This window comes from Aythya marila, assembly GCF_965140915.1.
Source record: "Aythya marila genome assembly, chromosome: 3".
In the NCBI taxonomy this organism is placed as follows: Eukaryota; Metazoa; Chordata; class Aves; order Anseriformes; family Anatidae; genus Aythya; species Aythya marila.
In genome coordinates this window covers 1,577,804-1,603,270 of record NC_139044.1, presented here as the reverse complement: position 1 = coordinate 1,603,270, position 25,467 = coordinate 1,577,804, and the positions used below count along the sequence as shown (strand labels likewise).

Sequence of the window (25,467 nt, the reverse complement as noted above, 5' to 3'; positions counted from 1 at the left end):
GCAAACAGTCTGCTGGCTGGAACTAGCCATCAAAGCAGACAGGATCTGCTGCTGCATCCTCCCAGCATGCCAATGGCATGCAACATTTTACACTAGTCATAAGGCCAGGAGTCTCTTGCAATTAGTAGGGTGCACTGGGATATGGCAGAGAGCTCGAGGATAATTTTCAGGCCTGCCTACACAGTGTTTATCCTGCACCATGAAAACACAATATCTAACATTAAATATACAGAGCTGGATTTTCAGCTGGATCTCAACCTGCTCTCCGTCTTTTGATATTTGTAATTCTTATTATTTTAATTCTACCACAATTATTTGTGAAAGAAAATTTATTTTGCCTAAATGAATAACTACCTAATACATGAATTCTTGGCAACAAATTGTGCCCATGACTAAACGCAGGTGCAAAAAGAAGGGATAGACTTCAATCTTCTGACCACAAAATTTAATACATATGTATACATTTAAATACAACATTCCATGGAAAGGCCATCTCTAATGTTAAGGCTCTAGGACTTAGGCAGGGAAAAATAAGACTGAAACAATGCAAGACAGCCCCTCTGCAATATCGAGGTGATGCAACACAAGTGCCAGGATAAAAATACTGTGGCTTTGAAACCCTGCTCTAACCGATTGATTTTATTTATTTATTTATTTACATAAAAGCTGAAATCTGAGAGGCTGTAAGATACCTGTGGCTCCTGGGGTATGCATATTAATTCACCTCCCTTGAGTCTTTCCCTGTGGATAGCTACACCCCAACGGGGCAGTGAATAAATGTAGCTCCTCTCTGTTTCTAGTTTCTGCAACTGTTTCATGCAACAAGCTGAAAACAATTGTTTTCGCCATGACACATCTGGAAGAGAATTACACACGCAAATACACAATGTTCCTGCTGCATATGCCACTCCCCACACATGCACCAACATAATTCTTCTTATTTGTGTATCCACCAAACACTACCATGTTTTAGATCTTGCTTATTTATCCAATAATTACATTTTAGTTCCCAAACCGCTGCATGATTCTAAATTTGCACTTATCCTTACTCTAAAAATAAATATGAAACCTTGTTTCCTTTGCTTTTAAAAAAAGTACACTTAGGACTAAAAAAAGGTCCTCTTATGGGATAACTGGTATGATTTGCAAGATTATAGACTTACTAGTGGAATGTAGCTACCACAGTACAGCTTGTGCATCTGCACAGATTTGTATTTAAAAGCTGATGAACAAAAGCCACATGTTGAAAAATTCTATTTTGTTTGGCCTGCTTTCAGCAATGCCTCACCATTTTCATTTCCCCCAACTCATTTTACAATCCCAAGATGCCCATAAGAGGCCTGGAACACAAACTCACCATACTCTGGCTGCTCCTTGGACTCAAACGTTCGGTGACTGGGTGCATGACTATCCCACCCACCGAGAGGGTTTAGGAAGTTGCTGTCCTCGGTAGTGCTGTCATACTTGTAGTCCTGGTCACCACTGCTCATGCGAGTCAAGGTGGAGGACCTCTGCCACCAGTTTCTCCAGTCGGGTGATGGGACTGGCCAGCTAGGCTTGCTGCTCTCTTTCTGCAAGTCCTTGTCTGTCTCAGTGTCAGGACCATCCACCACTTCAATGGTAACCTGGGGGATTAAAAACAGACCGGAGCGTCCGTCAGCATCACCCCTAGTCACTGGGGAACCCTCTACATGGCACAGGCAAATGAGATGCTGCCTTGCAAAGGGGCTGTGTAATACTGTAGGGTTAGCTTGTTGTAAACCATATGTGGATTACTGAGCCCAGAGATATGCAGAGGCTGAGTGATTCCTTCTGCTACCTCTGCTGAATCAGACCTTGGAACAAAGGCTAGGAAAAATACCGCGCAAAATAATAACCCATGCTGTGCCTAAAACTTTCGCAGAAGAACTTTCTGCCTTATGGGGAAAAGATGTTTAAACCTGGACATATATGACCAGGAGAAAGAAAACGAAATCTGTTACTCTAAATATGCTGGGGCTGAATCTGAGGCAAGCATGAAGCCCACCAGCATGCAGAGCCTGTTCCAAGGGCTGGGACTGACTCAGCACGGGGCTAAATAACTCCACGGGTCTGCAGGTGGAAGACAGAGCCCAGGGTCCCTGCGGGGTCAAGCTGTTTGCATCTGCCTTGCCCTCTAGTGGCAGCTCAGCCATCCCCCTCATGCTGCCCACCTCGCAGCACCCGTGCTTCCATCGCACCACGGCATGGGATGTCACCGCTGCGTGAAACCACTGTCTGTGGCGATGAGAGCCAGAAGCTCTTCCAGCCAGTGCCATATAAATCACTTGCTGCTGAGCCAGCTGAAGTGGGTCCTCCTTCTAAGCTTTGGCATAAAATCATATGCAGTCCATTTACGGTTTCTGCAGAACCCAGAGGTGAGATTCATAGCTTTCTGCCCAGTTCACTCACATGCATCATGAATATAAATATAATTCTGCATAGGGAGAGTCCCTGGTGACTCGTGCTGAACAATGTGTAAATATGAAACTCTTGGATAAATATTCTGCATACATATAGGTGGCTATTTAGGTAGAAATAGGAACTAGCCATCAGAATCCTTGGCTCTACACAACTGTGCAAGCACAGCATGACCACAGATAGATAAATCATGAAATGCTCTGATGCTTCATGTTGGTGTGCTTCAGTGATTACATTGGACTGGCTAAACAACCACGACACAGATGTGAATTTCAGATATACCCATAACGTTTAATATGTACAAAGGTGTTCATGATTTATAAACTTACAAAACAGTCTTTCAAGACATTACTCCAGGAAAATTGTGTTCCTTTTTGGAGAAAGGACACTTTGAATCTGTTTCATGCTCTGCTTTTGACCATACACAGAGACATAGAAACAAAACAACTTTGAGGCTACTATGAAGCTCACTGGGAGAAAGAGCAAGAACAAGGGAAAGTGCAGTTGTCAGCCTAATATCATCTTTACACAAGAGATATGTTACTCCCATAACTGTGGAATCAGGATGATTACTTCAGTAACCTCAGTTTCTGCAGACCAAGATTTAAAATGTATTTCATAAGTTTGAAAACAACAGGGTTAGTTCAGGGATTCAGAACTGTTGCTTCGACCCAAGCAAAACAGTTTTCACAATAAGTGAAAATAAATGATGTTACTGAGTGGGTAACACTGTGCACCACTGGCCAGTCAGAGGGCTTTGGTAGTGACCATGTGAAAATCAGTATGACTCTAGTACTTTGGTAGCAAGTATTTTTAAGACCGCATTAACTTTGTAAGCAATGACTCAGCAAAGTGGGGAAAAAAAACAAAAACAAAAAAACCCTCTTGTAAAAAAGGCATGGAGCACTTGACAATCATTCCATTTGCTTTGGTAAACTGTAGTTATATGATTGTGAGTCAGGGTAAACTCCCATTATTTCAGCCAGGTACAATGAGAAGAAACAAAGGTATTCGAGATTTAAAATACTTATTCAAGATGCTGATTCAGTTTAAGCAAAAGAGGTTTTGCAGAACCTTTTGCATTGTTGTTTTTTTTTTTTTTTTCTTTCTTTCTTTTTTTCTTTTTCTTTTGTTTTGTTTTCAAATAGCCTATCTAAAAAAATGAACATAAAAAAGTAAAATCCAGTGTGGCAGTCTGACAAGCACCAGTATTCCTCCCTCCCCCTTTTTAAGTGTTGATTACAAAGTTTTTTGTTTGTGGCTTTAAAACTGTAGAGTGCAAGAAATTCTACAGGGTCGTGGGATTGCCTGAAGTGCCACTCTTGAAAAGTTAAAAAAAAAAACAACATCAGTTGACTCCAGTTCTGTTCATTTTCAGGGACTCATCTACGCTCTGCCCAGCCCCATTTAACTCTAAGACACCTTCTGATGGCCGTGAGGAGATCAGTAAGCAGTCATGCCTCCATGTAGTAGTAGTAATAGTGGTAAATGGCACCAGTAATGCCTTCATGGTATGGCCCAAGAGTTAGGGTGGTGGTGTGAGAAGTGGCTGCTTCTTCAGGAGAGCAATTGCTCCCCTATCCCAAAGTAAAATTTGAAAAATTAGCATTCACTGAATTCTTCCTGGTACTTAAATGTTAGCCTTAACAGCATTAGCCCATGACCATGCATATACATACACATGGTACATAAATATGTATCTTGTTTGATTGGTTTCTATACTGGGGATTGTTTATAAAAAGGAAAAAAAGAAAACAGATATAGAACTATAGTCATGAAAAAGGAGTGGTTAAGACAGCTCTGGAAAAGCTTTCATGCTGGGTAACTATTCCAAAAAAAATATCTTCTCTCAAAAATTAAAAAATAGATCTTGTTTAGTATTTCTATCACAGAGACTGCTTTAAAGAATTCATTTTCCCTGTCTTCCTCTTCCAGTGATTATCAAAACTGCAAAGATGATTATTTATTTTTTTGTCAAACTTCCCAAAATGTCTGTGGTAACATGGTTCTTGTATAAATCCACAATCATCTCCAGAAGTATTCAAGCCTAAAATGAAGCCATTTCTTTTATGGTTGTTTGAGCTATAAATAAGGATGTTCCTCTAAAAATTGTTAAAAACAATTGGCATAGGTACATTAAAACAACAGATTTGCAATGAATTTCTAATGAAATAAGTGTATCAAGCACAGATGTCCTGAGACACCAACATCCAATTTTCTCCTGGCCAAAAATATACAGAAGATAAATATTATCCCCGCCTTCTGGAGTGCACAAAAAGTTCTATGTGCTTTGTCCTGTTTACCGAGACAATGTTTCTGAATTCACTTTAATGGTGTAAACATTGCCCTAAGCAACTGGAAGATTATGTTACAGGAAGAACTACACTTGCAGTATTGTGCAAGCGATGGAGTCTACCACATGGCTATCCTCTGTTTCCTTTGTGAAACTGATGCAAACTGTCAGTGCAGAACTTGCCGTTCTGCAAGGTGAGTGTGCAAGTCAGCAGTGTCATATAATAGCAGAGCAGAAATTAGTTAATTATAAGGTATTGAAATGATAAATTTAGGTTCACACCACATAACGATTCAGCTAAAATGGTATCAGCAGTGATACCAAGTTACTCCTGTCATGACACTTTTCTGGACTAGTTGGAAGGAAAGCGAGGGACCTTGACATTTGCTGGGAGAAAAGAAGACAACACGACTCAAAACTTAACATTTGTCTTATATGCTGTCTTAATTCCACTTTCTGATGGGCCTAACTGAATCCCACAATTCATACTCTGGTCCCAAGCCCAGCTCTGAATTTTGCGCTCTCTGACGAGCCCTTGTTACACCATGACATGCAGAGGTAACAGCTCTGTATTGAAAGCTGTTTAACCATAGCCCTCCGGCACCCTGTTCTGCCAAGACTAATCACTCCAGCTCACCATGAGGACTAGCTAGTTCCTGGCGTGGCTACGCTGTGCTCTGGTGCTGCAGCACGCTCAGCGAAGCAGACAGGCTGACCAGGCAGATGGTCTTTGGAGCAGGGAGTTCTCCACGGTACAGATCCAGCTCGAGGAACGAGAAAATGAACATGCACTTTCAGCTCGTCCACATCTTAGTTTGATGACAGGGACAATTGTGCTGTTACCATCTCAAAGAATTAGGCCCTAGAAGCATTACAAGAACAGAGTGCTACCTACTGGAGCCCTCCAATTCTTACTATGCTAGATTAGGGATGAGAAATGCTGGTCAGAGCTCAGTATTACAGATACTGCTGAGCCTTTTGTGGCAATGCCGGGAGGGCGTTGTTTTCCAGTGCAGTGAAACCAGCAGCTTCAAATGACAAATATAAAGGTTATCTTAGAAATATATCTAATAAAATATGTGATATGGATGGAGGTGAGGGGAATGGGTATTGATGAACCTGGAAAAGAGTTACTTTGAAGTCTGCAGTTATTTCTTAAAGCAGATCTCACAGCCTTGTTTCTCTGTATTCTGTATCTTCCTGGAGTGGGTGGTTCTGTGTAGAGTTGTGTTTTTGTTGTTGTTTTTGTTGTTGTTGTTTTTTAAGGGAAGGTAGAAACTGAGTAGATATCAAACAGATATCAAACAAAGCTAACAAAGCAGAACTAGTGTAGTATGACTGGTGAATATGGTCCACAAGTCTCATGTAACATCACCAAGCAAGCAGCGTTAACTTCTGCCTTGAAATCACTCCTATCAATTGTTAGCAATGCCACAATTCACAGTGAGGATACTAATCAAAACAGGTTTAATCATATCCTCTTCTAGTTCAGTTTCCAGGCCACACCAACACATTTTTAGGCCAGGAATATTACCTAACTCTGTTTCTACTTGGAACCCATCTTATCAATCATCACTGCTGGAACTCACCCAGTTGTATTTCAGGTACACTGGGTGTGAAATTTGGTCAAGATTCAAGTTCTCCAAAATGGATCAATATCAATAAAAAGCTTTCACCTGACAAACAATAGGGAGTTTTCCATTTTCTTCTCATTTGTCAAGGTACCCAGCACTGCTAGGAAAGCAGCAAAGCACTGGGGCAACAGAGAGTAGCACTCTACCTACACAAGCCTGAAAAATCAGGAGTGAAAAGCAAAGAGGAGAGACATGGGAAAAAGTTCAACTGCGTGATGAGGCATCAGGTTCCAAACAGAGGAATGGCCAGGAAGGTGAAAGACACAGGGCCCAGGGTCTCAAAGGAGAGCTGAGAGGTTGTAGAAGTCTGGTTGGAAGAGATGAGAAAAAAAAACATCAGAAATGGAAAACAAGCAGGTTCCTATACATCCCCCACATGGCGTTATTGTGTTACCTAGAACAAGTAGGAACAAGTCTGTCCTACTCTGAACAACCCTGCATTTACAAGGTCTTCATAGCATCCCTCAGCTAGTTTAATAGCATCCCTCAGCTAGTCAAAGGAGTGCAAAAGGGGTATTTCTCATGTGAGGAAATCCAGAGAAAAGGTGTGATCAGTTTCTTTAATCATCTTCTCTTGCTGAAGCCTTCCAGGCATTGACAGAATAGTTGAAATGACAAGAAAATCAAATATCTCAAACCAAACAGCCCTCCTTTGCACAACAGCAGCCCTTACAGTTACTCTCAAACAACGAGTGTAAAAGTAGTGCTAAAGCATAAAACTTCCCTTGAAGTGATCCAAAATTTATCAAGGCTGGAGCACCAGCCTTTACCAGAAAGACCAGTAAGTGTCATCCTGGTCTTGCACACATAGGGTCAAATAGCATTTGCATTACTGCTGCTCTGATTATCGCTCCTGAGGTTTTTCTAGAAGGCAGTCCACTATACTTATACTTGATTATCACCTGATAAACACAGTAGTAGTCTAGGGACATGTTAATTTTCTGAATTCCTGTGATTGTGTTCTGATATCCACACCTTCCTCCCTGAAACTGAGCACAACTAGGGCATGATACTGCAATTACCTTCTTGCAGGAAACCGGAGAAGGAAAGGTCATAAAGAAAACTCACCAGAGTATCTTTTCAATTTGCTTTCTTACGCTGATTTTTTACATCTGTTTATTAGGTTTTTTAAATTTCCAGGTACAATTTCCCTTTAAAATGTTATTTTTAGTCTACACAGACTTGTAGTAGTAAAGAGAAAAGAGGCTGTGGGGTCCATGAGAGGTAAATGTGGCCATTGTACTAGATTAACACATAGCTGTTGTTTGTTTTTTTTTTCTCCTTTTCAACCAAATCCCGGGACACAAAATATTAATTTGCTACAGTACCATGGACTTCACAGCACTGTTATCCTGTGCAACACGAGGGTCACCTTTATCCTGACTCCTGTCATAAAGAGGCAAGAGGCTGGCTTGATGTCTCACAGCCAGTCCCCTGCTGCTGTTTCACCAGCTGCCTCTAATGCTTTTTCCACCTACTGCTCGTTATGTCCACTCACATATTCCTGTCCTCTTCTAACTGCAAGCAGGTGCCTGATCTGGCAGTGAGCTGACACTTTCTAGGTTGGTGGCTGTCCTCTGGAGCAGACAGTGCCCCTCTTCCCAAGAAGCCACACAAATTGTCTCTAGACTGCATACAGCACGTGGAGGGCTGGATGCAAAGTCATCGGGGATGTCAAACCATGTTAGCTGCAGCAGAGACTGAGTTTCTATCTTCTTGCTCACCCAGCAGTGCTCATTCAAAATTCCACCCTGCTGTATATTACAATGCATGTACGCAACAGGTCAGATCTCCACAGACGTTTGGTTCATGACTGAAACCATGTCCTGTGTATCACTGTCCTGTGAAGGCTCTTTAGTTAACACCCTCAGAACGGCAACTTACAGAGCCCAAAGCTGTTGTGAAAAAGAAAAATGAGTATTGATTCTGCTTTCACTTGTCAAAGAGGTAACAAGAAATTTACAAGTCAACAACTGTCATTATTTCCATTCAGATAAGTAAAGTATTGGTTAATGAGCAAGAATTCGCTAGACATCTTTTTTTTTTTTTTCCCCACAAGAAAAAAAAAGACCACCTTTTACAACCTTCAAGCAAAGAAATAAACTTCCATTGACTTTTTAATGAATTAACGGCAGCTTTCTCTCTGTAATGCCTGAACTGCAGTAGGACAGTAAACCAGGAACTTCAGGAAGCTCTGTATATCCCTATTTATGCACCTGAGTAAGCAGACTAAATATAAAGCAGAATGTAAGGAGCCTATTTCTGAAAGAGTTGATCCTTGTGCGTAAGAGCTCTGTTATTAATGTTGCCCAATGTTTTCCAGTTTACAGGACTAGGCTTTCCAGTTCTCAGAGTCCAGCAAAACTGCTGACTTAGCTGGCTGACACATTTCCAGCATCAGGTGGTGGAAAAAGAGTTCACAGCAGAAGCAGTTACTGTAAAGACAAGCCAGGGAAATGTTTCCATCCTCCACTCATTTATCTATTCCCTAGGTCTAAACATTAAACACTGTCACGAATCAGAGAAGGATTTTGTTTCCTCCTGTCCTCCTCCGTGGTTTGCATACTGTTCAAACAGTGATGTTACACCATTCACCGCCTGCCACAACCTGGGGCCCCTACAGCTTCCCCACCTTCCCTTCCTAAGGCTTTCTGGAAGGCTTCTCCCAGCATGCGAGATGCGTACAGGCACCATATGTTGAACATGTTTACTACCTTGGCCTGTCGAGTGTTGGACCTGCACTTGATCCAAAGCTGTTAGACTTCTTAACGTTGCAAGCCATCTATGAAGTAATGGAGCGTTGACTTGAGACAGCTTGTTCTCTCACGAATAGATCTTTTATATCTTTATGTATGTACTTCTTAGACATATCAAAAGGATGGTAATTTTGTGGGCTGGGGGACTGTAAGAAGCCAGGAATTTATCTAACCAGAATACTCGTTCTATTAGCGTATTGTTTTTATAAGCACATCTTAGGCAGAACAACATTTCAATTTATTGTTTTGGTTAAAAAAGACTGCTTATTAATGCCAATTTTGCTTTAAGGCTCTGAATTAAAACCAAATCACTCATTTTTTCCTCTTTCTAATCCTTGAAGTTTTAAGATGCAAGTGGCTTGCAAGAGGCCATTCCAAGCTCAAGAATAGTTTTAGGAATAACATATAACAAAGTTTATTTGCAGACAACTTTTTTTTTTTTTTTTTTTTTTTTTATTATTCCAGGCAGCTGCTGCAGAATTAACTTTAAGTCTTCGTTCCATACAGCAGACCATATTTTAAGATGAAAGTTAAAGACATACTTTCTTAAAACCTTTGGGAAGGATTGTATTTTATAATAGCATGCTAAAAGAGAATCTGTTCATAAACAAATTTTACAATGCAGAGTTGAAAACAGAATTTAAAATACCCATTTAATATCAAAGATAATATGTTCCAAAATGCAAAAACAAAGATGGCTTTAGTATCATAAACAGGTCTATATTGATATCTACATTATGCAATCAACAATATCCAAAGAGAAATTCAGAAGAAAAAAAAACTGAAATCTGGGCATTCAGACAGAGGGTACATATAACCTCTCTTGGGTAGAGAGGCAGAGAACTGACTGCACAACATGGAAGCCAGGCTGAAAGGTCACTTGGCTCAGTAAAATGATCTTGTGTAGCTTCATAAAACATCACATGCTAACAAAAATTTGTACCTGAATGTTGGGATTCTGCCCATTGATATCTGCTTTTGACAGGTCAGGGAAGTTTGGGAGATCCAGGAGGAAAGATCTGGGTCCATCTCTTTGTAAGGACGTGTGCCCGTTTTCCTGCCTGAATCGCTGCTTAGGGAATGGCCGGTGGGCAGCCTGGAGATCAGGGTATTCTCTTCTGTCCTCGGGGTTCAGGGTAAAGCTGTCTTCAGGAGAATGGTCATCTGTAGTAAGTGTGTTCTGGGGAAAAAAGCAACGCACTATAACAACAACTGAGGTGCAGTCCTGCCAGTACCCCCATCTCCAGCTTCCTGCTAATGATGGCTGCACACTGCAGGTAGAAATCCTTACAGCATCCAGACCTGCTGCCACTTTCTTAAATGTACGAGATTCACAATGTATTTTCTATGGGGTCATGAGTTTGGCACCAGGTTCTCACTGAAATATCCTCAGTTACACCGGTGCAAAACCATGACACAAGAGAAAACTGAGTCAGACGTGGGTGCTTGGTGCTTTCAGGTTCCTGGAACAATCCAGCTCTCCAGTGACACCTGCACTTTGACACAAACGTTTAATTAAAGCAAATCTGGAAACATGAAGATCTGAAGCAACAATCCCTGTGAAATGAAGTTGTATCAGATTAAACACATCCCTAAAATGGTGGAAGGATGTCTTTGCCACTGAGCATTTCAATTTGTTTTGTTCCAGAGTGGAGCAAAAACACTGCTAAGTTCTTGCTGAAATTTATGGTATTAAAAGATCCTACTGTGTTGAGCTGGCAGCTTCTCTACCTCTCCTCAGTTTGCAGTAACTTCCATCTAGTTGTCTGTCTTCCTCACCCAATTCCTCTGGACTTGAACATCTGAACCTTCCTTCCTCTGGGATCTCATTTTCATGTTTGCCTAATGGTGGGATTGAATTTCACCAAGTTGTGGGTCAGCGGTTAATGCTTTTGTTATTGCTGAGCGTACTTTTGGGTTTTGTAGTTTATTACAGCAGGCTGCCTTCGAACCAGTAGCACTGCTGCCACTGCCTTTGACCTCACCAAGGAGATACATTTAGTATCAAAACACTCTCTCCTGGGTTAGGACTGGCCTGGGGACTCGGAAAAAAAAAGAAAAAAAAAAAAGGCAGACAAGTCAAAAAAAAAAAAAAGAAGAAATGAAGAAATGCATGGGGCAGATTCAACACAGGTTTTGCTTTTGACTCAGCTGAAAAAATTTAGGTTTGAGGTCTTAGTATGACTGCCTGGGGAGCTTTTATTTTCAGTTCATAAAGATACAGCAAGCATGGATAGGGTAAATGTTAAAGACCTATCTTTTAAAACAAGCACAATTAAAGTGGAATGGCCACATGTGGTTCTGGCTCTTCTGAAGCATATTTTTGCCAGCATATCTGGTTAAACACAATCTTCACTCAGCTCCCCTGGCTCAAATTAAGCTAGCATACCTTTTGTTAAGGTCTCAGATACACACCAGTCCCAGTGCCTTTTCTTTTATTTTGTGTTTATTTGCTCAGACTGTTCTAAATTGACCTTTGAAGAGATTTTACAATGTAATCTGTGCACATTACAGGAAGATATTCATGGAGTTAAATAAATCAAGATTTAAGAGTTAATCTGGGACTAAGTGAAATCTCAAGCAAAAGCTAAGGCGTTTCTCTTCTCCCCCTCTCCCTGCGCTGCATTTGTAGACCAAAAATCAGATTTTGTAGTATTAATATATTCTTGGTGTTTTCGTGATCAGAATATTTATACTCAGAAAGTACCAGAAGGCTACTAAACATCTCTCTACAGCACAGATGTACAAAGTTCATTCCAAGTTAGTGTATGCATGCAGAGGTAGAAGTCTTTGTGCTCCTAACTGTGTTCGAATGCCAAAACAGCAATGCTGCTCTTTGCTACAGACCAGGCAAGAATTTGGGATGCCTTTGGTGGGCCATCCATTAACACACACCTTATTTAATGTAAAGTAGAAAGAAAATCCCATGGCTGCAAGCTCTAGGAAATAAAACTGAGGGCCACTTAGCTCACTTTAGGGTCCTTATCCACACGTTTGTGCTTTAACTTAACACTTATCAAACCAAATTTAACTTCAGACTTCTTGGTGCATGAGGATTAAATGGCTTCTCACCTATGCCTGACCAACAACAAGGAGTAATTGCACCGCTATTAAATTACTTCAGACAGGAACCAAAAAAGTGGTGTTTTTAACTTTTTTTTTTTTTTTTTCCTGGGGTACCACGCACATAATCTTGCCTTTATTAAAAATAGTGTGAGATTTATTAAAAAATAAAATTCTCACATACAATCCTATACTTTTGGTATTTGCTTGCACATTCAGGAGCATCCTAATTCTCTGCATTAATGTACCGTACAGCTAGAGAGCTGGCCATGGGCTTTAGAGCTCTGTGTTTAATTCCCTGATAAGACTTGCTGTGTGATCTCGGCAGGTCATGGTCTGTCTGTGCCTTGGTGGGTATAACTGCACTTCCCTTCCTCACTGTGATGTTTGTGGGGAGCTCAGCAACTACAATAATACGGGCTATATAAAAAAGTTTTTAATAGTGTCAAACAGATGGAATATCACATGGAGTTAGTTAGAAAATTGTCATGGCGAAGTAATGACATCAGGCTGATCGGGCCCACTACCAAGCTGCTTGGGGCAGGACTGTCATTAATTACAGCCTGAGTTGGGGTTGCTGAACGTTAGAAAGGAAAACCGAGGGGACATCAAAACTGCCCCATGCCAGGGGCTGCTGCAGCGAGGAAGGAGCTGGACCTCTGCATCTTCAGGGTGGACAGGAGCAGGCGGTGCTGGTTCAACATCAGTAACACGTCTCTAATGGCAGTGACTGTGAAAAACAACTTCAGAATTTAGAGTTGGAAGGGACCTACAAAGATCATCGAGTCCAGCTGCCTGACCACTTCAGGGCTAACCAAAAGTCAAAGCGTATTATTGAGGGCATTGTCCAAATGCCACTTAAACACTGACAGGCACAGGGCATCAACCACCTCTTTAGGAAGCTTGTCCCAGTGTCTGACCACCCTCGCGGCAAAGAAACTGCTCCTAACACCCAGCCTGACCCTTCCCTGACACAGCTTCGTGCTGCCACCACACGTCCTGTCATCGGCTACCAGGAAGGGGCTGGAGCTGCCCTCTGCATGTCACCTCCTCGGGCAGTTGCAGAGAGCCATGCGGTCACCCTGCCGCCTTTTTCTCCAAGCCAGACACAGTTTGAGAGCAGACTGTGCCAGGGAGAACGTGGAGCCTGTCTGTAAGAACGGGGTGGACCGGTGTCTGTCGGGCATGGCAGAAGTGATGCAGAGCACCCGCTGCCTAAAAGCCACGCTGGCTCTTGCAGACCCTCTCAGGCCAGGGCAAGCCCACACTGAGCCGTGTGTGTCAGCTGTCAGCCAACACGACGGGTTCACCTGTTATCTGCTCACAGTACCACCAGCAAAAGACCGTTTGTTCTCAGTCATTACGATAAATAGGAGGCCTGCTTTTCAGAGGAATCCTTTTTGGCGTTGTGTCTAAGCTTATGTGCAACATTACTAGAAACATTTATCTCTGGTAAGAAGGTAGCAGGGGCTGCCATCAATAAAAGTGAGCGTGCACTGCACCCAACGAGCAGAAGATGGGCTCAGTGGTGTACAGCACTCAGGATGGCTCTTCCAAGGCCAGCCCAGCAGGGAAAAGTGTGTTGGTACTGCAGTGCCAGCATGCCTTCTGAGGAAAGCAGTGGTTGTGTTCCAAAGCGAACAGATGAAAACCTGGGGAGGGCAATCCTCTTCTTATTTCTAAGTCATTTCACATGTTTTTATTTCACACTATTTATTTTTGGGTGTACACAATTTGTATTTCCGATTGCTTTTGGGAAAGCGGGGTTGCTTCCCTTGCTTCAGAAGCAATGTCACTTCATGCTGAACTACTGACTCAGTTTCTTTGAAGTTATGACATTTCTAAATCAGGCACATCATTGGTTTATTGCTCAAATGATGCATCTGCTCTAAATATTTTAAGATAAATCACTTTTTTTCCTTCATTTAACAGGATTATTCATAACTTTTAAACTTTCCATTAGGATGACTTTTAAGGGGTTACTCATGATTGCTGTCAGCCACAACTCTGCCATCCCCGCGGGATCAGATATTTATGGAAGTCCCCAGTATGAAAACAGCTTAGGATTTCTGAGCACTCTCAGTGTGGACAGTATACAAGGGCAGGAACTCATTATTCATAGCCGTGTGACGAGGCACTGAAATAAACCCTATAGAGAGAATCTGCCACGCTGTTTGTGTTACACACTAACATGCCCTGCCACAGTCATCACTGAAAAAGGGGGGGAGAGAAACCCTTGTCTGCTGGGTTTAGGCTCTGTGAAGAAGTGGCAAACAGGGAGCACAGTTAAAATATATTAGAAAAGAGAGCACAGAGATAAAAGTGCTATCTATTGTCTCCTTTATGGCAGATGCTGTACAGGGTGGAGTGTGACGGATGAGTTGGGCCACGCATGAAAAAATAAGGCAGACCCCCAAGCATCGTTATCCCATCTCTGCCATGGACTGATACGAGACTTGATGAAGTCACTCCGATTTGGTTTAAAATCCCACATATCGATGTATTTGCATCTACCTGTAAACCAGGGAAGAACGATTCACAGGGATTTTGTGAGGATAACTTTAAAAGTTGGTGATCCCGCTGGGACTTACACCATGGAGTGCTTTAAGGCAGCAAGATACAACTCTGCATACAGGTAAAGTTTCCTACCTGATACTGCAGCTTAAATTTCCAATAATTAAATGGGTATTTTAGCTCTGTCCACTGCTGCCTTATTATTTCTACCTCCATCATGTTAGATGCGAGCTGCAGGGAAGTGCACTGTTTCTCTTTCCCGTAGATAATTAAACAGAATTTGGAACTTCTAAAAATACCCTACTAGGGGAAAAGGGAAGTCCCCTGCATTTTTAGCAAGTGAGGAACCCATCTCCTTCCTCTTCCCTTTATTTTAATCCCATTTCTAGGTCTGGAAAAACAACCAAGAGAGGGAATAGGTGAGGAATGGCTGGACCGACAGAAAACCTTCTGTAGGAGCTGCTCTTTCTCTGTCCTTCATAGTTCTTACTCACCTTCTTTCATTTTCTCCCCACTTGCCAAGCTAAAGGCACATTTGCAAACACTGCTAATTATGAAGCTGAAAGAATTTGGGAATACTGATGCAGCTTATAACCCTAACAACTCCCAGACAGAAAGGGAATCTATTACCAAATCCCTGCTATGGCTACACCACTTTTATTTTATTTTATTTTTTATTTCTTGTATACTCCTTTGAAATATCTTGTAAAATGATCTTGACAAGAGGTCTTGAATTGAAACCCGACAGTCTGTCAATGCACTTTCATGATGCACCTGTACAGCATCTTCAACCACCAGGAATGAGGAACATTTATTTATTAGGAAACTTCACAGACGCTATAAAAGATTATATTGCTATCAGAGACAAAATGAGGCCTGGGGCCTTCACAGAAAATCATTATAGCCATTAGGGCTGGTTTCATTCCCCACCTGCCTAAACAGATTGTTTTGATTTTGAAGGCTGTCGTGTGTTTCCAGGTTAGTGCCAAATGATCACTTTAAAATTAACCCATCTGGGGAGGCTGAGTAGCGCACCAGGATACCGCATGAGACTTTCACCTCCCCAGATCCAAGATCCGTAACGAACTTGGGTGATCTGATGCCTGGGTTTTATTTATTTACTTTTTATATCGTGAGTGTAAGCAGCACGTGACCTAGCATGAAGACGTATGAGGACAGAGTTGGGTAAGCAGACAGGGCGGCTAACAGCTGAAAAGCATTATCGGAGATACACAGAGGAAAATTTATTTTATGATTAATGCCACGTACAGTCCAGGCAGTCAGGAGACCCACGTTCTCTTCGTAGCTCTGCTGTGACTTTCTTATAAAACAAGCAGCTCTCTTAGGCTCATACTCAATTTCTGTAGTGGCGCTGAACCTTGCAGCTCCCCTTCGCTCCACGAAGTCACTGACAGCTCCCACCTCCAGAAGTCACACCAGAGGTGTGGCACATCCACCCTCCAGCTTCTGAAACGCTCACATTTTCCTTAAAGAACGCTTGTCCCTCATGTTCACAACCATCAGTGAGGCGAAAGACTTACTTATCTTTGGAAAGCCACACAAATTAATTGGTGCAGTGATTAATAGCCCATTTTAGATAATCACTGTTCTTAAATCATTTAAAATGGACTACCCTGCCTTGCAAGTACGCAATCATTTTCACAAAGTGGCTGCAAAACCTATCATCTGTTTTAAGCATTGTGCATACAGAAGATGAATTGCTGTTACAGTTACTAAAAAGAAAGTCCTGTTTAACACAGTCTATTTTTTAATACTTCAGTTCAGTCCAGAAAAATTAGCAAAATGACATTGCATCTCATTCTCTTTAACCCGCATGTATGACTAGATGGGTATGGAGACACCAACCCAGGCATCCCATAGGGTACTGCTGTGGGATGCATTAGCTCCAGGGGCTGTGGGGCTTTTGATTGTGTTTCTGTGACAAACAGGAGTTGCAGGAGCTGCAAACAGTGTTGTGATAAGACAGCAGAACTTCAGAGTGGAAGTGGTGATCCACAGGCACTGTTGGAGGCTAAATGTTGGGTGCCAGCAGGAGCACAGTTATGCAGCTGAGGGTGCCCTACCACTGCTGGTTTTCTGGCACACGCTGAGGTTGCTCTCGGGAGCTGTGTACAGCAGAAGCAGCACCTCAAAGCATCTGGGAACACCCATCTCAGAACCAGAGCTTTTGATTTTATTTTTGTTTTTGTTTTTGTTTTTTCACTAGAAAATTCTAGCTTCCTAGTGCCATGGAAAATCTTGAGAGCTGAACACGCAGCTGAGCCTTATGCTATGTGCAGGGATGCAGGGGCAGTGGTACTGAGGCCACCTTCCCACCTAAGCTCCAGCAAGTCCCAGACCACTCTCCCAAGCCACATGCCCAACACTATGGCAGGACTTTCCGGAGCAGAAGAGCTCTCCTACCATTCCTCCGTCGCTGAGGCTGAATAAATGGCCTCCATATGCTTGCAATAATCGAGCCTTGGTCCATCCTTTCTTTGGCCTCCGTCTGGTGAGCTTCTCTCACTAGGCTCCCCATCTCTTCCACAGCATTACTAAACACTGGGTTCAGAGCTGAACTGCTCTGGCAGTCGATATTGTTTTCCTCAGAGCTCAAGGAGAAAACCAACCATATTATACTCAGATCTGGCAATTTTTTCCTACATGTTGTGGACACACATTTCACAGCACAGCTATTTTTCATGCTCTGTTGTTTGCTTGTATTTCGTGTTTTCTTTCAGCTGGAAAATACAAACAGTATGGCTCAACTTAGAGGTGAAGAGCTGCCAGTTTGTATAAACACTTTGATAATAAAATGGACTTGATGGTGATTACAATTCAATGTCTGCAGGAAAAAACAGAGGCCCTTTAGCAATTTTTTCTAACGCAGCACACACTGATGCTTTGTTCTTCAGCAGATATTCAGCCATCCATGAGACAGCCAAGTGCACAGAATTAAAATTATGTAGGGCTTTGACAGATGATCAGTGCCAAGTTTTGCTTGTAGTTAACAGATATTTCCAGTTGCCTAAGCTGGTGGCAAACTTTTAGTCGTTCTTCATGACTCTGATGATCTGCCCCGTAATCACCGCCTGGCTGGAGCTCTCCACGCAGGACTCATTGATTTAGCAGTTGAACAGGCGAATGCACAACTGAAGAGCAAGCCAACTATTTCACTCCTATAACCTGTGATGCCAAAATGCAAATTCTTTGAACGTACTGATTCTTTTGGGCTTTATTAAATCCTTGCATAAAATCAGTAGCATAATATAGTTTTAAATAGAATCCATTTATGCCATGGCTAAATTTAATTGAAGTCATCATTTGAAATCTGTATCTTAATTTATACACACATTTCCAAGAGAATGGGAAACTCTGCCTTAAGCTGTAATCAAAACCACAAAAGTAAAGGATATCCAGAGTATTAATACTTTTTGTATACAACTTTTTGGTCAGGCTTTGCAGGCCAGCAAACAAAAAGTCAGTGTAAATGAAAGAGAACAAACATACATCTGAAATTATTTTCATGGGTTTTAAACTGGGTCCTTCTGCAAGTTTATTCCACTAAATCACTGTAGCTAGGATTTCACTAGGTGAACCAGCTTTAATAAATGAAGTTTTCATCTCTCCCTAGCCAAAAGAGTAACCTTACTTGAAACCTTTTCAATTTTCAAAGTTGCCTTCAGCTGTTAGTTTCCAAGGAACAGCTATTCCCAGCCTCTGCGTCTCCCTCTTATATGCCACTGAATATCCACCCTATGCTTTCAAAAGTGTCTGTGACTTTGGCTGTGCTAGCTGGCAGATGTTTTTAGAGACTAGAAAGTGTTTAGTCCCTGTGGACCAAAAGTTACATGATGACTTCATCACATAAGCAAAAGCTAATAACGGGAAAGCAAGAAAGCAGACAAGTGTTATATTCCAAAAACATGATGTTTCCTGTGCTTCTGGCAATACTACTTCTGTGCCTGAAAAATGGCAAGTCGCTGGTCTTGATGCTCAAAACACACACGCCATCGAAGCACTGTGAGATAATTTACTCGACCCTCAGTTAGCTGCACTCCCCACCAACACAACTTTTTATTTTGATGGAAGTTAGAGGGTGAAGGCAGAGGAAAAGCAGCGCTTGTTTATATTCAATACCTGTGCCCCAAATATATGACTTACAACACTCTCTAGAAGGGGCTGTTACTACACCCAGGAGCTTACAGAAAAACAGCAGCAGAAACCTGAGCAGCTGCCTCGGGATCGTGCACCTCTGCTCCTGCAGCAGAGCTCTTCCGAGGCTGGGGGTGCTGCTGCATGCTCTCCGTCAGAAAACGCTGGAGACTGAGACACGAGCAACTGGAAGTCGTTAGCACAAATGGCGTCTGCACACGCAGCGTGGTAACTCGTGTTTGTCTGTCAAGGCATCATCAGCAGGCACTGTGCCCTCTTTCTACATCGCTGTGAACTGCCCTAATGGCAGAGGGAGGGAAAGAAAGGAGAGGAAGCAGATAGACAAGAGAAAGGCCTCCCTCCAGTGACATGATGGGGAAGAAGAGCAAGCGAGGTGATGCGCAGCCCCATGACAAGACAATGCAAGGACCCTCCCCTGTTTAAGAGATGAGCGAGAAAGGATTTGCCCTGGGGAGAAATGTGGGCTTTTTATATTATTAATTCAATGCATGTATATATACATTTTGTGAGAATAGTAAGGGAGGGGGACTATTTCCTAGAGCTGATTAAAGAAGCATGACTCGATTTTCAATTTCAAACGACTCGGGGGGCATTCCAATAGACTGCAGACAGGAAATGAATACCATACATGCACTGAGCAAGGCAGATGCTTTTGAATCTGACACTTACGTGAAAAGAAAATATCTTCATTTCTGTCTCCCCCCACCCCACGATGGCTGGTTAGTTCTAGGCTATTCTTAGAAAATGGTTTTATTTTTCAAATTTGCTATAATCGTTCCACGTGCCTGAAGCCACCCAGATGCCACTGACAATAAACTGTAGGGAGCTGGCCAAAACCATCCCTAGGCTAGCCCCAGCAGCCAGATGTTGCAGCAAGGTAGAGGAGGAAAGATGAGCAGCCCGGGTTTGAGAGACCCTAGCCTCCCCCGTTAGAGGAATGGAGCTGTGACCCTAGATGATACGCCAGAGCCCAGGGAGGAAGAACTGCTTCTGTGTAAAGGGAGAGCCCAAAGTGTCCGCAGCACGTGTGCTGCAGAGCAGGTTGGAAGAGCATTTCCTGGTAGGCTGTGGCACAGAACTCGCTTCCAGCTCCTTAACTGTGCTAAGGAGATAAATATATGTCTTCTCTCCTCATATGGCTCTTACCAGTAAACTGCGATGATTGTCATGGGAGTATTGTGGGGTTTATAACCTGATTGCAGTGTAATTGTAGCTCTTTTTACCAACAGCAGCAGTGTGTGCTGGGGAATTGGCATATACAACTCTTTCCCCTACTTATTCCACATGTGTGCAAACGCACAATTTCAGCTGCAGTCTCCTCTTGGATTTTACTATGGAAAGACTTAAATGGAATAGAGAAAAAAACAAAAAAAAAAACAAAAAAACAGAGAGGTGATATTAAACTGGCCCTTGCTCTGATGTTATGCAACTAATTAGCTCATTTTCGTTTGTTGCAAGGACTGCGATAGCGATATTCCTGAGAATACAAGAAAAAAGATCCTTTCAAGAGACAGGCAGAAGAAGAAAGAAGAATGGGTAGGTGAGAAAGGCAGACATGTCTTACATCATTCAAAAAGCCATGAATGTCAGATCAAAGAAGAGCAAGAATCAAACTCAGTGCCACTGAATTCAGCAGCTTTTTCAGAATTATTGATCCCTCAAGGGCAAACTCTTTTAAACTCCAGAGATGCCTCTAACTACCCAGAGCTCCCATCTGATGCTGGCTAAGCCTCACGTAGTTTGCTTTCATCAGCTGGCATCTTGGGGAAAGCAGAGACAGCTAAGACACTGCTGTATCTGGGCCTGATGAAGGAGACATACAGCAGAGCACAGAAATACCATGTGTGTATTTTCGGCACCAGATGTTACCTTTTTAATGGCCATTGTGGTGGATGTTAAATAAAAGACCAGCTTCCTCACTGACAAGCTGTACATTTGGTATCCACCAAGTCCTTGAAGTGGTTTGTCCAGGGACAGGATGCAATCACCCTGCTGAGAGCCCAGCTGCCCTGGGCAGGATTTGTTTGCTCGGCTCTGGCCAGAGGCACCAGCCCCTTGCTGATGGGTACAACTCACCTTGTACTTGTGGGACAAAGGTGGGATAAGGCTCTAAAGAGCTACTGCAGCTCACCTGGCAAGTGGCGACTTGTTCATGAGTTTGGGCTCACAGGTCTCATCTGGACACCCAGAAGGCCCAGGATCCAACCTGAAATCAAGTCCTAAGGTGTCAAATGCACTACAAATTGGCATCTTCCTCACCCCGCTTCTTTTGGCCAGGTTTCTTTTGTAGGGAATCTTGCAGGTGTGCCTTGTCAGGACACTGCAGGGTCATGCCTTAAGCCAGAGCCACTGGGGTTGGGTGCAGTAAAGCAACTTCACTTGGCGCATGCCCAGATGGTCTCTTAAGAGCTGCCTTTGGGCTTCTGACACCGATCTCCTTGCACTGGGCTCGCTGCTGCTGCCACCGCTGTGTCACTGGGGACACCCGGTGCACCCTGCTTCTCACTGCCCCCAGGTTACCCGCACGCCACAATGGTGCACTGTGCGTTATTCAGCTCTTTCCAAGCTCTTCCCACAATTCAAAGTCTACCTATTCTCACCAGCATTTAGTGTCGTTTGGTACTTTATGCATTTTCATGAAATGGATGACCCTTTTCCTTCTGCGTGTTGTGATCAAGAGCAAGAGCCAGCACTGCCACCATTTAAATGCATATCAAAAGCTCCAGGGCTCTATCAGGCTAAAGAGTTCATTTGAAACCTTTGGTGCTATTGTTCCAGAACATCTGAAGACACAGGCATGGTGTGGCTGCCCTAGGTTCCCTTTTGAAATATATTTCCACAAATGTTCAGCATAGACATATCAACCTCTCTATTCTTTCCCAATAAAAGCTTGGAGTTTAAAGTGCAAGATGAGGAATAGATACTCTATTGGCCAGCTGCAGCTAGCCTTTCATAAATAACAGGACAATCAATCCCTGTAAAGGAAAATGATACTCCAGAAGCTCTATCCTGACGTACATCTGTTTTCCTATTGTAGGAACGAATTAGATGACAGAAAAAGTTAAATGCTGAAAGCCTAAACAAACTCTGAATTAAGAGGAGATGGTAGTAGAAATGATGGATGAATTGTAAACCACCTGCAAATGTTAAGATTGCAGCACTCCTCTGCAGACCACTGCAAACCTCCAATAGACATGGACTGTGCTCTGTAAAAATCACGATGAATGCAGACTTGTTTTTATATTATGGAGGTCCTAATCCTCCTCCTCCTCTGCTTTTGCTCTATTGTTACAACATCAAAGACCAACTGCTGGCCGAGATACAGTCAATATGAAAAGGGCGACCAGCAAATTTACTGCTTGACTTCATTCCCTTTAAATGGAATAGGCACCGTGGCCCTTTTTCAAAGTCCAATCACAGACATATATCTTTTTTATTGGACATCATGTACAATAAAGTGAAGCTGTAACTTGGAAAAAAAATAGAACACCTTAAAAAAATCCCATGAGGTGAACATTCCTTTATAAAAATATCACTGTGGTTACATGTTTAGAAAAACTCTGGGTGCTCTGCAGTGCAAAAGGCATGGACTTGCTAGGTTATAGTTTAGCTAAGATGCATACCCATGCCTAATATCTAGTTGGTTTCAAAATAAAAAAAAAAGGCAACAAAAACCCCCAAAACTAATAAAAAGTGATATATTTAAGACAGAATGCCAGTGTCATTCAAATAAACTGAAATGGCAGCACCGATGTCACAAGAATCATTAACTGCTTTGTTACAGCCTGCTCTGTGCAGTGAACCTTTACAGACTCCTTCAGGCCAGCGAATCTTGAAATCAGCCGCACAAAACACCAACATATACACCGCATCTTAAATAATCCAGGCTGATCACGGAGGTAATTTCAAAGGATGCTTTCAGATAAGAGCTGTATCCGCAGACATTAAAGGCACGGGCAGTTTTATTGCTATTGTACCACTAAGTAGATGCTAAGTAATTTCCTGGTATGAAATTAAAGAGTGTATAAGCAACTCATTTGATGTAGGAGATGATTCTGGTGGGGTTTTATGGAATCCAGACTACCTAGCTCTGGCTGCTATTTTTTTCTAATAAATTTTATGTCAATGTAATGAGAAGTTTTAATCTGTTTAAGCTATTAATCCATTTTGTTTATTTAGGTAATTTGTGCAAAAAGCCATTAGCAAATGTCCAATTAGTAACAGTATATCTAGATGAAGTTCACGTTGGTTTTAAAATCCTGTACTGATATGTAGGTGGCAGATAAAACCAAGCAAGAGTATGCTTTGTTACACCTGCAGTAATCTTAGGCAACTGCTTCCAGTGGAGTAATTTTGGTTTCCTCATGGCAAAACCTGCTGCCGATGGCTTACTTTTAAGTGAGAAAGATACTAAAATGATTTGACGTTTCTGTAAGACTAGCACCCAAAATAGCCATGTTGTCACTAGGCCCTCCTCGCTGCTCTTTCCATTACTCTGTGCTTCGTTGGCAGCCTTTCCATTGCACCTACAGCACAGACCTTCTGGGGAAAGGACCTCGCCTCCCACTCAGCCTTCCCGGGCTTGTGCAAGAAGAGATGTTTCACTGACAGCGTGCATCGTTCGATTCCTGAATATCCGATCCAACGGGAATGTAAAGGCCAGATGCCTTTCTGGAAGTTAAACTCAGCCTGAGGACAGCACCCACCCAGTGCCTCTTCCTTAGAAGGGGAGGACTGCTTTTTCAGAGCGGAACTGTAAAGAGGGATGGAAAAAGATGGGACAAATTATCTGGGTGGTTTATACGCTGCACTCATGGTATCGTCACAAGCACTGATCTCAACAGCCATGCAGGCAAAGAGGATATTGTAATCTTTCCTAGGAAGAAGAGCTGCTGTGGAACAAAACAGCCCAAGATTTTTCAGTGGGTATGAAACTAACAAAGAAACATTTTAGACGGAAATGGATTCTTGCAATCAGAAGAAAACCACATGCCAAAGCCCAGCTTGTCTACAAGGATGGAGGCCCTGATTAAGTGTGTTACATGCATGTCAATTCTTTAGAAAAAATGAGTTGTGAAATATTCAGATCCAAGAGGAACTTTGGCTCGGTCTGCAGCCAACGCAAGTCATTGACTCCTCTTGCTTCATGAAAGTCAGAGGTGCAAGGTCAATTTAAACACACTGAGAACGTAGGTCCAGCATGGAGATGCAAAAGCCAAGGTACCTTTGAACTTCTCCTGCCTTTCAACATGGACTGGACCCACTGCGACTGACAAAAGAAAGATTTCATCTCTGATTTTCCTCTCCCATCTCTATGAGCATCTCCGTAAGTTAAAAAAGGACTCGAATTGTCATTAGACCAAAAGAGCTTAGAGGTGAACAACTCGAGGCCTGCTTTCATCCTGCTGCCAGCTAGAAGGGAAGAATACAAAAATACGCCCCACTACTACGATTCCTCCAAGCACAGAAAAACAAGGGCAAAAGAATGAAGGGACAGCTTACCAGTACCACCCACACCAGCTCCTCCGACCAAGTATTATACTGCCGCACAACTGACCACTGTGGCGAGCCATCACTTGGATTGCCACACGTATGTGGAAACACCAGCACGGGAAACGCTCTGCTCTTATGGATGGATCAATAAGCTCACTGCTCTATTCCTTGGAAGCCTTGCTCATCCGAATGTGTTCAACTGTGACTTTTAACCTGGCATTTTCTGTCTTCAAAACTTCTAAAATCAGTATCCTGAGGGCACAATGGTATTACAATGCAACAGTAAGCACTCTATTATTTAATACTTCCTTTTGCAACTTACTAAAGCACTTTCTATTTTTCTGCTGTAAGCTGTCACTTTATTATTCATTGTGACAGTGCCTACAGCCTCCACTCATGCCTGGAGACCTATTATACTACACATTGTTTGCAAGCAATAACAACAACAACAAAGGAGTCTCAACCACAAAGAGCCTGGGTTGAGATTTCAAAAATAAAGGAAAAAATAAAATGCATCACTGACCTAGATCTGCTACCACTGAAAAATAACGCTTTTAAAAAAGTCAGCTTTAATGGAGAACATAAGTTAGTCAACTCAAAGAGCTTTTGATTAAAAAAAATGTGGTCTTAAGGCAGATACCAAGATATGAATCTGGCAAAGCAGGCCAAACAAGCACCAAACAACACTGCAAACAGCACAAGTGAGGTACAGATGGGTGCCACCACAGGCGTTCACACGAACACCAGTAAAACGCACAGAAAAGTGTGCAGCAGCCAACTCTGATACTTAAACCTGGCACAGCCCCTAAATCTTGTCTGTCACTATATTTTCAGGATATAAGCCCAAAGAAAAAGTAGCTTGCTTCAATTTTATAGTTTATGTTTGTGTAAGAAAACATCTGAATTGTCTGCATATATATTTGAAGTATGAGTGCCTTTAAAGATTGTTTAATGACTTAGGAGAATGTAAGCATCAAAAGAGTATGGCGAGATAATTTCCTACCATTGCTTGCATTCTGTGTACTTTTATATTGTAGGGGGAAAAAAAAAGAACAAAAAAAAAAAAAAAAAAAGGAAATTGTTAAGCATGAATATCTCC

At 42.3% G+C, this 25,467-nt stretch overlaps 1 protein-coding gene across 2 annotated transcripts in view; it reads right to left on the bottom strand.

Moving 5' to 3' along the window:
- ISM1 (isthmin 1) overlaps positions 1-25,467 on the bottom strand; it is a 40,280-nt gene that overhangs the window by 7,883 nt on the left and 6,930 nt on the right. The window contains exons 2-3 of one of the 2 annotated variants that reach the window (XM_082755660.1): positions 10,066-10,302; positions 1,358-1,625 (exon numbers count right to left, since the gene is read on the bottom strand). In XM_082755660.1, coding sequence (XP_082611786.1) covers positions 1,358-1,625; positions 10,066-10,302 — 505 coding nt within the window. The remainder of the gene's footprint in view (positions 1-1,357; positions 1,626-10,065; positions 10,303-25,467) is intronic. The other variant, XM_082755661.1, reaches the window with a different exon arrangement.